The 13,811-nt window shown below is 43.4% G+C and overlaps 1 protein-coding gene across 6 annotated transcripts in view; it reads left to right on the top strand.

Moving 5' to 3' along the window:
- AIPL1 (AIP like 1 HSP90 co-chaperone) overlaps positions 1-13,811 on the top strand; it is a 175,740-nt gene that overhangs the window by 110,126 nt on the left and 51,803 nt on the right. For all 6 annotated transcript variants that reach the window (XM_073565571.1, XM_073565572.1, XM_073565574.1 and 3 more), the window contains one exon: positions 3,474-3,650. In XM_073565571.1, the coding sequence (XP_073421672.1) occupies positions 3,474-3,650 (177 nt within the window). The remainder of the gene's footprint in view (positions 1-3,473; positions 3,651-13,811) is intronic.

The raw sequence follows: 13,811 nt of genomic DNA on the forward strand, positions 1-13,811 counted from the left end.
GATTCTAGAGCAATGCCCCCATCCCTTATGGGAAATATGCAAAAACATGTAAATCAACAGCCGCGGAGACACCATCACATGTTTCTCAACGCAAGCAATGACTAGCCAGGTCTTTCACCGGGAAGGAACAACCACGGGAAGAGCAGTCTCCAATGAAGGAAACCACCTATGCCAAAACATGGTATCCATCCACAGACAGCTGTTTCAGCATTGTTCCGACTAGCCAGTTTCCTACTCCACACTGATGAGGGGCAATACCCCGAAACAGCTGTCTGTGGATGGATACCATGTTTTGGCATAGGTGGTTTCCTTCATTGGAGACTGCCCTTCCCGTGGTTGTTCCTTCCCGGTGAAAGACCTGGCTAGTCATTGCTTGCGTTGAGAAACATGTGATGGTGTCTCCGCGGCTGTTGATTTACATGTTTTTGCATATTTCCCATAAGGGATGGGGGCATTGCTCTAGAATCACTGCGTTGAGAAACATGTGATGGTGTCTCCGCAGTGTTGGATGTTGATCTCCATGAGGTCACTCATCCTCATTTTCGCAGTCTTTTTACTAGGCATTGCTCCTACTAGCCAGTTTCCTACTCCACACTGATGAGGGTCAATACCCCGAAACAGCTGTCTGTGGATGGATACCATGTTTTGGCATAGGTGGTTTCCTTCATTGGAGACTGCCCTTCCCGTGGTTGTTCCTTCCCGGTGAAAGACCTGGCTAGTCATTGCTTGCGTTGAGAAACATGTGATGGTGTCTCCGTGGCTGTTGATTTACATGTTTTTGCATATTTCCCATATGGGATGGGGGCATTGCTCTAGAATCACTGCATTGAGAAACATGTGATGGTGTCTCCGCAGTGTTGGATGTTGATCTCCATGAGGTCACTCATACTCATTTTCGCAGTCTTTTTACTAGGCATTGCTCCTACTAGCCAGTTTCCTACTCCACACTGATGAGGGGCAATACCCCGAAACAGCTGTCTGTGGATGGATACCATGTTTTGGCATAGGTGGTTTCCTTCATTGGAGACTGCCCTTCCCGTGGTTGTTCCTTCCCGGTGAAAGACCTGGCTAGTCATTGCTTGCGTTGAGAAACATGTGATGGTGTCTCCGCGGCTGTTGATTTACATGTTTTTGCATATTTCCCATAAGGGATGGGGGCATTGCTCTAGAATCACTGCGTTGAGAAACATGTGATGGTGTCTCCGCAGTGTTGGATGTTGATCTCCATGAGGTCACTCATCCTCATTTTCGCAGTCTTTTTACTAGGCATTGCTCCTACTAGCCAGTTTCCTACTCCACACTGATGAGGGTCAATACCCCGAAACAGCTGTCTGTGGATGGATACCATGTTTTGGCATAGGTGGTTTCCTTCATTGGAGACTGCCCTTCCCGTGGTTGTTCCTTCCCGGTGAAAGACCTGGCTAGTCATTGCTTGCGTTGAGAAACATGTGATGGTGTCTCCGCGGCTGTTGATTTACATGTTTTTGATAGGGTTTTGGCAGATTGCAGACAGCAACCTTCCTTTCCTGTTCTGTTTAGTTAGCTTGGGCCCCGTCTTTGCTCAGTCTATCTTTCCATCTGTGTGAGTGTTTTTTCATCTTGCTTCACCGTCATTATATGTTGGGGGCTGCCTTTTACTTTGTGGTCTGCTCTGGGGCAGTTTAGATTTCCTTTTCTGTGTTTAGGCTATTTAGCGCTCCGGCTGTGATCGAGGGGTCTAGGGCATCGTAGGAACCCCCACGGCTACTGCTAGTTGTGTTGATAGGTTCAGGGGTCTGCAATCTGATAGTTGCCAACTTCTCTGGTTTTCTGGACGTAGCTTCTATTTTTGTGTCTGCCTCCTACGGTGACTCAATCATAACAATGGGCATTACATCATTATGTATCATATGTCAATTGTGTAATACATCTTATGAGGATATTAATTTTGTGGCTTTTTATTTTAACTGGCTTCCCAAGATCAGTAAAAATCATGAATACGCATTCCGCAAATAGCACCAAGGGCTTAACTTTGGAATCTACTTAAAAAAAATTAGACTGTAAGCTGAACCTGCCGATATTATCGAGTTCAGCCGAATGTCTAGTATGTATGGGTCACTGGCCAACTGATGGTCAAGAGAAATTTTAATCGCACATATACGATTTCAGACTGCTGATTGCATTTTTCTCCCAGAGAAAAGTTGCTGGCCATTGTGTCTGCTGGAATCTTTCTCATGGAGAATACAGGACTGCAGTGTATTGGAGAGCCAGCTGAGATTTTGGCTGAAGTATGCCTGAAGCATCATTCCCTAGACAGCTATCTATTGTGTATGCAAAGCTTTAGTTATCAATTGATTCCATAGATAGAAAGTCATTTGACCTGCCTTCTTTTCAAGATTACATTTTATATACATTGTTTACACAATCTGATCTGACACTGCTTACACTGGCAGTCTCAAGCATTGTTTCTCACAGTTCATGCGTGGTATGCACAAGTCTCATGCACAGTGAGAGATATCAGGTAGGGAATGAGTACAAAGCCAATGAAACCTGGGAAAAGTAACACAGATGCATTTGACGTGCCTCAAAACATAAATTCTCAAGGCAAAGCAAGCATTGCGCACCAAGTAAACTGTGTCACAAAAAAACTTTAAAGCTGCTCCAATGCTAATTATTTTACATTTTGACAATGAGTTTAGACATTTTCAGCTATCGGAAAATCCCTCTAGCAAGTGCCTAATGCAGTAGTTAGAAAAAATAGTTAAGACGTTGAGTGAGCCATTAATTCTCTAAATAGTTATCTGCATGAAAGACAAGTAGGGGACAATAGATATCTGTCAGTTTGGGAAAAGAGTTGAAATTTCCCATTTTATCTTTTATCTGTTTCTAGCTATAAAGTGTCAGGGTGGGCAGAAATTAAAAATAGTATCTTATAGTCAACACTATATGGTCATTTAATAAATGCAAGTAGCACCCATTAGGACAAAAGGAAAAGATTGTGAGCTTACCACAGTTCAATATTATTGATGCTTGGATCAGCCTTTCACTATGGTTGGCAAATGCCGCTTGTGTAGATCAGCAATCATGAAGAAAAGTGAAAATAAATTGGCACTTCAACTGGTAAAATAATAAATCTTTATTTTGGATACATTAAAAAAGTATTCCCATATGATAGAATAAAATGATGTATAAGGCACTAAAAACATCCTTAGTCGTGATGACAAAGGGCATACTTAGCACCAGTAACCCTTAAGTTTTTTCTATAATATGGGAATATATTTTTAATGTACCCAAGATAAAGATTTATTATTTTATTAGTGGAGGTCCCGATTTTTCTCACTTAATTATAGCACCCATTAGTATTGCAGTTTCAGGGATTCTCACTTATAACTCAGGTAATTTTTTGCTACACCATATGGTTTGAGGATAAAAGTGGTACAGCAACATCCCTTCTTTTTGTGAGTCTAATCACCCTACTTTTTCTTTACTTACAGGTAGAATCCCCAAGTATGTATAAACGAGAAACCTGGGCACTAAACAATGATGAAAAGCTCAAAGTTGTGCCTCTTCTTCACGGAGAAGGAAACAGGCTCTTCAAGTTGGGACGCTTTGAGGATGCAAACAACAAGTACAGAGAAGCTCTCATATGCCTAAAAAATCTACAGACTAAAGTAAGATACTCAGAGATAAAAAATTTTTTTTATAGTTTTTCACCATGCATGCTTCTGAGGAATTAGCATTATAACATGAAATATATAGTCTATGTCATACATTATTAGGTTTGTAGATGAATCCTTTCCTATATTTTCTCTTGGCTTGATATGTCTCATGATGAGTGTAATGAGTTGACCAGTTTCAAAAAAAGAACACGTTTTTGTTATACTCTGTCATGAGTTTCCTATACTTGTATTGTGAAATGCAACCTATATAAGGTTTTGCTAGTGCGTTGTGTTAATCTATTAACTTGGTTTTGTAATAAATAGTTCTCAACCAAAGTAAAGCAAAGATAATGGCGGACATACAGTGAGTACAGACAGTATTCAGACCCCTTTAAATTTTTCACTCTTTCTTTCATTGCAGCCATTTGGTAAATTCAAAAAAGTTAATTTTTTCTCATTAATGTACACCCTGCACCCCATCTTGACGGAAAAAAACAGAAATGTAGAAATTTTTGCACTTTGCTCAGTATTGAGTAGAAGCACCCTTTTGAGCTAGTACAGCCATGAGTCTTCTTAGTAATGATGCAGCAAGTTTTTTCACTCCTGGATTTGGGGATCCTCTGCCATTTTTCCTTGCAGATCCTTTCCAGTTCCATCAGGTTGGATGGTGAATGTTGGTGGACCGTTATTTTCAGGTCTCTCCAGAGATGCTTAATTGGGTTTAGGTCAGGGCTCTGGCTGGGCCAGTCAAGAATGGTCACAGAGTTGTTCTGAAGCCACGTCTTTGTTATTTTAGCTGTGTGCTTAGGGTCATGGTCTTGTTGGAAGGTGAACCTTTGGCCAAGTCTGAGGTCCAGAGTACTCTGGAAGAGGTTTTCATCCAGGATATCTCTGTACTTGGCCGCATTCATGTTTCCTTCAATTGCAAACAGTTTTCCTGTCCCTGCAGCTGAAAAACTCCCCCACAGCATGTTGCTGCCACCACCATGTTTCACTGTTGGGATTGTGACCAGGAATCACAGCAGAACAAATCAGGATAAACCAGAGTCAGCTACTCACGCCATAGGCAGAACTATAGTTGACATCGCCTGCAGGAAGCAACGACGATAAATAGCAAACCTGAACCCAGACTGAGGCTGAGAAAGGTTAACCCCTGACATGACCAGACCGGGAACATGGAAAGACAGGACTCAAAACCCAGACTGGATCATAACATGTTTGTTCTATTTTCCATTCACACTGTTTGGGCTCCTCACAAAATTAAAATAAAACCAAAAACAACAAAAAAAACAATGAGAGTGTTTTGCAGAGTACACCCATAGAAGCTGCTTTGCAGAGTAACCCACAGAGCCTTTTTTCAGAGTACTCCCACAGATGTATGCAGAGTACACATACAGACTGTTTGACACAGTAATCCCACAGAGAGAGTTGCAGAGCAGAAAAAAAATTGACGCACATTGCTCCAACAGTCTGTCATACATTATTAGGTTTGTAGATGAATTCTTTCCAATATTTTCTCTTGGCTTGATATATCCCGTGATGAGTGTAGTGAGTTGACCAGTTTTAAAACAAGAACACATGTTTTTGTGATATTCTGTCATGAGATTCCTATGCTTGTATTGTGAAATGCAATCTATTTAAGGTTTTGCTAGTGTATTGTGTTAACCTATTAAATTGGTTTTGTAAAAAATAATTCCCAACCAAAGTAGAGCAAAGATAATGGTGGACATACAGTGGGTACCGAAAGTATTCAGACCCCTTTAAATTTTTCACTGTTTGTTTCATTGCAGCCATTTGGTAAATTCAAAAAAGTTATTTTTTTCTCATTTATGTACACTCTGCACTCCATCTTGACTGGAAATAAAACAGAAACGTAGAAATTTTTCAAATTTATTAAAAAATAAAAACTGAAATATCACATGGTCATAAGTATTCAGACCCTTTGGTCAGACACTCATATATAAGTCACATGCTGTCCATTTTCTTGTGATCCTCCTTGCGATCCTTCTACTCCTTCATTGGAGTCCAGCTGTGTTTTTTTAAACTGATACGACTTGATTTGTAAAGACCTCACAGCTTACAGTGCATGTCAGATCAAATGAGAATCATAAGGTCAAAGGAACTGACCAAGGAGCTCAGAGACAGAATTGTGGCAAGGTACAGATCTGGCCAAGGTTACAAAAGAATTTCTGCAGTACCCAAGGTTCCTAAGAGCACAGTGGCCTCCACAATCCTTAAATGGAAGAAGTTTGTGACTCCCTGAAGTCTTCCTAGACTTGGTAGTCCAACCAAACTGAGCAATCGTGAGAGAAGAGCCTTGGTGAGAGAGGTAAAGAAGAACCCCAAGACCACTGTGGCTGAGCTCCAGAGATGCAGTAGGGAGATGGGAGAAAGTTCCACAAAGTCAACTATCACTGCAGCCCTCCACCAATGGGGCCTTTATGGCAGAGTAGCCCGACAGAAGCCTCTCCTCAGTGCAAGACATATGAAAGCCCGCATAGAGTTTGCTAAAAAAACACATAAAGGACTCTCAGACTATGATAAATAAGATTCTCTAGTCTGATGAGATGAAGATAGAACTTTTTGGTGATAATTCTAAGCGGTATGTGTGGAGAAAACCAGGCACTGCTTAGCACCTGCCCAATACAATCCCAACAGTGAAACATGGTGGTGGCAGCATCATGCTATGGGGGTGTTTTTCAGCTGCAGGGACAGAATGACTGGTTGTCATTGAAATAAACATGAATACGGCCAAGAACAGAGATATCCTGGATCACAATCTCTTCCAGAGTGCTCTGGACCTCAGCCTTGGCCAAAGCTTCACCTTCCAACAAGACAATGACCCTAAGCACACAGCTAAAATAACAAAGGAGTGGCTTTGAAACAACTTTATGGCTATTCTTGACTGGTCCAGCCAGAGCCCAGACCTAAACCCAATTGAGCATCTCTGGAGAGATCTGAAAATGACTGTCCACCAGCGTTCACCATCCAGTCTGATGGAACTGGAGAGGATCTGCAGGGAAGAATAGCAGAGGATCCCCAAATCCAGGTGTGAAAAACCAAGAAGATTCATAGCTGTACTAGCTCAAAAGGGTGCTTCTACTCAATACTGAGCAAAGGGTCTGAATACTTATGACCATGTGATATTTCAGTTTTTCTTTTTTAATAAATTTGCAAAAATTTCTATATTTCTGTTTTTTTCAGTCAAGATGGGGTGCAGAGTGTACATTAATGAGGAAAAAATTAACCTTTTTGAATTTACCAAATGGCTGCAATGAAACAAAGAATACAAAATTTAAAGGGGTCTGAATACTTTCCGTACCCACTGTACGCTAACTAGATGAGGAGACGTTGGTGGAAGCGAAGGAGGAGGCAACATGGATAGAGAAAAGGCTAGGGGCCGGCCGTGGCACTTTGTAGCAGCTGACAAAATTCCTAGGAGCCATTCAGTGAGTGCAGTAACAGCCCAATTAATAGCAATTTTTCACCCTGCTACGTCTTTTGCTGTGCAACTGGGGTAGTGTGAACACCACCTCTTCCTCCGAACTGCCCTTGTCACTCGGATGGTACTGACTCCTTGTGGGGGCTAGGACCTTGACATCCCCCATTATATCAAAGCACTTCTCCAGTCTGTCCTTATCTTTGCTGCCCTATTAATTCACTTTTGTTCTTGCTAGTCCTCTGCCTCTCCCCTCTGCAAATCCCTTCATTATCTCCCAATTCCTCAACAAATCCACTTCAAGCTACTAACAATGACCTACAAAGCTATCCATAATCCCTCTCTCCCATATATCTCTGAACTAATATCCCGATATTTCCAACAACATACTCTCTGGTCCTCCCAAGACCTCCACCACTCCTCCACAATCATATGTTTTTCATCCAATCACCTACAAGACTTCTCCCTAGCATCCTCCATCCTGTAGAATTCTGTGGCCCAACAAGTCCGATGATCCCCTATATTTGGAATTTTCAAATGGAACTTGAAAACCAATGTCTTCAGAACAGCTTAAGCCTGCAATGATCTCGCTGCCACCTCACCACTACCAGAGCTACCGCCTCACCAACACCAGAGGTTCCATAACGTACTGTCTCCTTTTCGATTATCCTGTAGTATATAAGGCTGCAAGGGTAGGTTCCTCTCACCTCTGTACCAGTCCATTAGTTTGTTCATTGTAATTTCTATTTGTGTTGTGTATGTAACCCTTTCTCATATACAGGACCATGTAATCAATGGTGCTCTAAAAGTAAATAATAATAATAATCCCCGCATAATGTTCCACCCAGTCCTCACCTCTGCCCTCATTGCAGGTCTACACACTGCAGAAAGCTGCAGAAGTTGGCAACTGTGTTTTCGTCATCATTATCATTAGAGATGTGCTACAGTGGTCTGCTTACCGTTTGCACTACCCCTCCAACATACTCATCCTCAAACAGAACAAATGGTTGGGCATCAGTGCACTCAATGCACTCAATCTCTTCCACATGTGGAGCAGGGCCAGGTGGGTGGTCCACGGAACCACAACCAGCAAATTAATCAAAAAGTGACTGCTGCATGACTTGCAGCTCAAACTGCTTGCCTGATTTGAAAGGGGGTGAGGTGGAAGACAGATGCCCATGGGCCACAGGTGCAAAATCTGCACTTTCAGTAGGGAACTGGGTGGAAGACAAAGTGAATGAACTGAAGGCACTCTCAGCCATCCAATCTAAAAACACCTCTACTTGTTCTTGTCTCACTATTCATCCAGCGGTACTAGGGCCTATGAAATGAAACAGAACATCCTGTTGCCTTCATTCATTAGAGGACGGTGTTTCATTTGAGTGCTTAGCAGGCACAGATTGACCATGTCCTTTCTTTCCCTGCAGCAGCAACACGACCACATGCTCTATTTGATTCTCTCCTCATTGTTTTCACCCCCAAAAAGTGGAGAGTGTTGTAGCTGTTTTTGTTCTGACCCAAAGTCAGGCATGCCAGATCACCAGTGAGGCCAAATTAGTTTACGCCCTTAATCTGCAAGCGCGCTTGGAGACAAAAGAGACTGCACACAGGTCGTGGGCAAATCACTTTATCTGAACTACTGAAAACACAAGGCAATATTTTAGACCATTTACAACAAATATAACTATGTAGCCCCCACCATTACCCAGGGTCATGTCTTGTTTACAATGTACCCAGAACACGTTGTGGCTGACTATTGAGAACATATATGATAGGAAGCATAGTTTCCTTGAAGAGGAGACTGACACACTGCTGCGTCATGAGAATAAATTCTTTTCCAAACGTTTTATTGGAGTTTCAATAAATGGGGAAGAAGGGGGAGGAAAGAGGGGGGGAAGGGGGGAAGGAAAGATGAAAAGGAAAAGAAGGAAAAAGGAAGGACAAAGTCCAAATGTAAAGAATACATAAAATGTAACATGCTAATGCAGAAGCATATTATGCAATGAACTATTACAAATGTAGGTATTTAAGCATATAATATATTAAATTTGTTCCAAGCCAAAGACCTATACCCAAATGGTCTTAGGCAGGTGCACTCTGCTTGAAGACTTAATAGAACAACTCCAGCCATCTAGACCATTTCCTAGCATGTTTGGCAAATTGATCATGCACATTTACAAATTTCAAATCAAATGAGTGATGAAGACTAATTTTGTCTATAATATCGTTAATTTGTGGGGGTTTTGGGTTTTCAGAAGAAAAGTGTTTGGAGACTAATAAAATGAGCACAATCAACAGTCTGTTATTAGGGTCAATTTTGTCAGCGTCCAGAGAGAGAAGGGCCAGATGAAGAGACAAAGAAAGTCGCGTTCCTAAGATAAAATCGATAAGATTTGAAACCTTTCTCTAAAAAGGGAACAATTTTGGGACATTGCCAAAAGATATGTAGGATATTTCCTGGCCTTCCACAACCCCTCCAACAGAGCAGAGAATTGTCAGGGTTAATTCTATGGAGTCTTACAGAGGTATAATACCATCTCGTTAAAAGTTTGAAGTGGGTCTCCGGTAGTGATAAGGAAATAGTAGAGGTCAGGTCAGGAGGGTCAATTGTCGTGTGTAATTCGTTTTCCCATTTAACAATATTTTGAGTCTTGGTAGCTTCAAAACTATTATTACACCATTTGTATGTGTACTCAAAACTCCAGAATATATTATGATCTATATTACAAATAAGATTAACTGCTGGCTCAGAAATTCTTGGGGAGATAGTAAGGAACTCATTGATTTTGTCTTTAAGAATGACATATTGTAAAAAAGCAGGAGTAGTGGATTGAAATCTTTTCTTGAGTTTGTTGTAAGGAGTACAAACGGCGCCATTGTATAAATCTTTGTGTTTTTTGAGTCCAAGAGCAGACCGAACAGGGTCAATAGACTGATTGGATGCTTGAAAAATAACTGATAAGGTTAGGTTTTTTTAGTGTAATTTCTTTGTTAGTGCCTCTTTTTAGAACAGCAAATTTTTTCCAAGCTTCAGAGATAGCTTGAAAAATTGGATGAGAATTTTTAATTAATTGTTTATGAAGGAGTTGGTTCAGAATTAGTAAGTGAAGAGGTCTATAATTGTTAAAAAAACAATTCAAGTTCATGCCAAGCTGGTGTCGTATCATGTGGCCACCAGTATAAGCTTTGTTTGACTAAATTTGCAGTGTAATATGCCGTAATATTAGGAGAACCAGCTCCACCATAAGATTTATGGTTGTATAGAATATTTTTTGCTATTCTGGGTCTTTTGTTATTCCATATAAAGGAGTTCAATTAGGCTTGAAGGTTTGTAAGAGAAGAAGTGGTTATTTTTAAAGGAATTGAGCAAAGTAGATAGAGGATTTTTGGAAAAATGTACGATTTGACCATCATGATTCTTCCCCACCAAGAGAGTCCATCATCTTTAGATATATGAAATTTGTTAAAAAGCTTTTTAGTAAGAAGCTCTGTTTAGTTTTATTAGAGAGTTTGCTTTTGACAAATTTTAGGCCTAGGTATGTCAGCCCATCAGTAGTCCAACCCCAAGGCGAGATACCCTCAATTTTCCCTTCACCCATGACAGCACCACCTGAGAGAGGGATCCGCCCCACCAGGACAGGAACCTACTGAGATATAAGGGGCGGCACCTATCCCCCGCTTCAGTTGGGTTCCTGTCCTGGAAGGAACCCCACTATCGGCGGTGCCTGTCATGGGCAAAAGGAAAAAAAAGAAGAAAAAAAAAAAAGACCCAGCCCCGTCCCGGCGCGGGAGGAACAGGTATCTTACCTGTAGCGCCAGCGGTCGGGTGCTGGAGGCACAGTCCCCGGGCCCTCCGGGGTTCCGGGTTCGTGTGGGCGCTGGTGGCATCCCCGGTGGCTGCGGGAAGCCCCCACCACGCCGCCCTCCCCTCGCGCGCGCCCGCAGCTCGATCCCCGAAGCATCTGACAGGGGAGAGACGTGGGCGCTTTCCGGTCACTGACGTCAGCGGCGCAGAGGATTGTGGGTGCGCCGGCTGACGTCAGATCCAGGTGACGGTGTCATGGCGCCTGGTGCGAGGCCCGCTGGCTTTTTCTGAAGGCAGTCAGCCGGCGATCGCAGGGGGGAGGGGAGGCCACTCACAGGACGGAGGCTTATTTAAACGAGGCTGCGGCGGGGCAGACGGTGCAGCGATGGAGTCAGAGCAGGAGCGGTCCTTATCTCTGCCGCCCTCACAGCCCTCTGGCCACAAACATGGAAGCCGCTCAAGCAGCAGCCGCCCCAGCCGCAGGTTGGGAGAATCCTCGAGATCCAGAGAGCACAGGTCACGTGCTCCAACGCAGCCTCCGAGTCCGGTACCCTTGATTGCGGGTGGTGGGTGATCTTCGTGAATGCTAGCATTTGTATTAATAGGGGTTCCCTGTCTATGTTTAACCCCATAGGAAAGGCCCAAAAAAACAGGAAGCAAGAAAAATAATAGGAACTGCGCCATATGTAAAGCGGCCCTAACAAGGGACTGGCAGAAAGACCTCTGTGCCAGTTGTAGTCAGCGAACTATAGCTGAGGAAGCGCCTAGTTTCGTGGCTAATCTGATATCAGCCCTTAGGACAGAGATGGAGGGTTCAATTAAGACCCTATTGAAAAAAAGGAGGAAGGGTAGAAAGGATACCCCTAGTTCTGCCTCAAATTCCTCTTCGACCTCGTCTCAATCAGAACAGGCATCCTCATCAGACTCCTCAGACAGTGACACAGGGGGTAAGCCATGTTTTCCGGTAGAAGACACAGATGCCCTCCTAAAGGCCATTAGAGCAACAATGGGCCTGCAGGAAGAGAAAACGACAAAAACCCTAGAAGATGTTATGTTTGGGGGGCTCCAGGTGAGGAAAAAGCGTACCTTTCCCGTGAATGAGAAGATTCAGGCGCTTATTGAGAAAGAGTGGAGTAAACCCGAAAAATCAGGAGCTCTTCCCTCCACCTCTAAGAGGCGATACCCTTTTGAACACAAGGACGCGGAGATATGGGACAAAGTCCCAAAAATAGACGCAGCAGTATCCAGGTCCTCTAAAAAATCGGCCCTGCCCCTGAAAGATTCAGGGGTTCTTAGAGACCCGCTAGATAAGAAAGCAGACTCATATCTTAGGCATGCATGGGAAGCGACTGCGGGAGGATTAAAGCCAGCGATAGCAGGCACCTGCACAGCACGCTCCCTCATGATCTGGCTGCAGCAGTTGGAAGAAAAACTAGCATCAAGGGTCCCAAGAGAGAAGATATTGGCGGATATGTATCTCTTGCATGGGGCAGCAGCTTTTTAAGCGGACACCTCAGCGGATTCTCTGAGGTTAACGGCCAGAGCAGCAAGTTTATCAAACGCTGCTAGATGAGCACTTTGGCTTAAAGGCTGTCCGGGTGACCAGCAATCTAAGGCAAAACTGTGCTCTCTCCTCTGTGATGGGAGATTCTTATTCGGGAAGAGCTTAGACGACATCCTGGAAAAAGCGAGCGATAGGAAAAAAGGTTTTCCCAGGTTCCCAACAGAGCAGAGAAGACAGCCCTTTTGGAAATGCAGAAGATTCAATATTGGGCGTCCTCCGGCCGATAGAAGGAGATGGGAGGACAAAAAGAAAAAAGAGTCAGTCTTCATGTTTGGTGGAGGTTCAAAAAATCACCACAATGACGCCAGTATTCCAGTAGGGGGGAGATTGGCGCTCTTTTCCCAGGCCTGGGAAAAGATCTCCTCCAATACCTTGATCCTAAGCATCTTAAAAGAAGGCCTGAAAATCCCCTTTGTTTGCCAACCAAAACCCGTGTGCGTAGTTACCCCTATCAGAAGAGCGGCCGAAGAACAGTTGGCCCTGGAAGCAGAGATCCTGAACCTAAGAGACAAAAAGGTCCTTTACGAAGTCCCGGACACACAGAAGGGAGAGGATTCTATTCACCACTTTTTTTGATCAAGTAACCGGACCAGTCGTTCAGGACAATTATAAACCTCAGAGGACTCAATCAGTGGATAGGGAATCAGACCTTCAAGATGGAGTCAGTGACTACTGCCATAAAGCTACTACATCAAGATTGTTTTATGGCGGTAGTCGATCTGAAGGATGCATATTATCATATCCCTATCCATCCAGATCACCAAAAATACTTGAGGGTAGGGCTTTATATCCAAGGCGTACTAAAACATTTCCAGTTCACAGCTCTTCCGTTTGGCATATCCATAGCCCCGAGTGTTCACCAAGGTCATAGCGGAGGTAACAGCTTTCCTTCGGATTCGAGATACAGTGGTAATACCCGACCTAGACGATTTCCTCATAGTGGGCGACTCGGAGGACCATTGTACTGCGCAGTTAAGCCAGGTGACCGACACCTTACAAGAATTGGGGTGGATAATAAACTTCAAAAAGTCAAGACTACAACCCCTAAAACAACAGACCTTCCTGGGATTTATCCTGGACTCAGAACAACAGGTGTGTCTGCTTCCGGAGGCCAAATTAGAGAAGGTACGGAACATGGCTTTGTCAGCCCAAAACCAACCTCAGATGACATTGAGGAAAGCGATGTCTCTACTAAGCACTCTGACGTCTTGTATTCCGGCGGTCAAGTGGGCTCAATTTCATACCCGTCAACTCCAGTGGGAGATACTAGCAGCACAAAAATCGCTAAGAGGGCGTTTAGAAGGAGATCTGAAGCTTTCACTAGAGACCAGAGTCTCTCTCAACTGGTGGCTGGACAATACAAAT

Source organism: Dendrobates tinctorius, unplaced genomic scaffold, assembly GCF_039654945.1.
Source record: "Dendrobates tinctorius isolate UK_male_01 unplaced genomic scaffold, ASM3965494v1 ptg000016l, whole genome shotgun sequence".
Classification (NCBI taxonomy): Eukaryota; Metazoa; Chordata; class Amphibia; order Anura; family Dendrobatidae; genus Dendrobates; species Dendrobates tinctorius.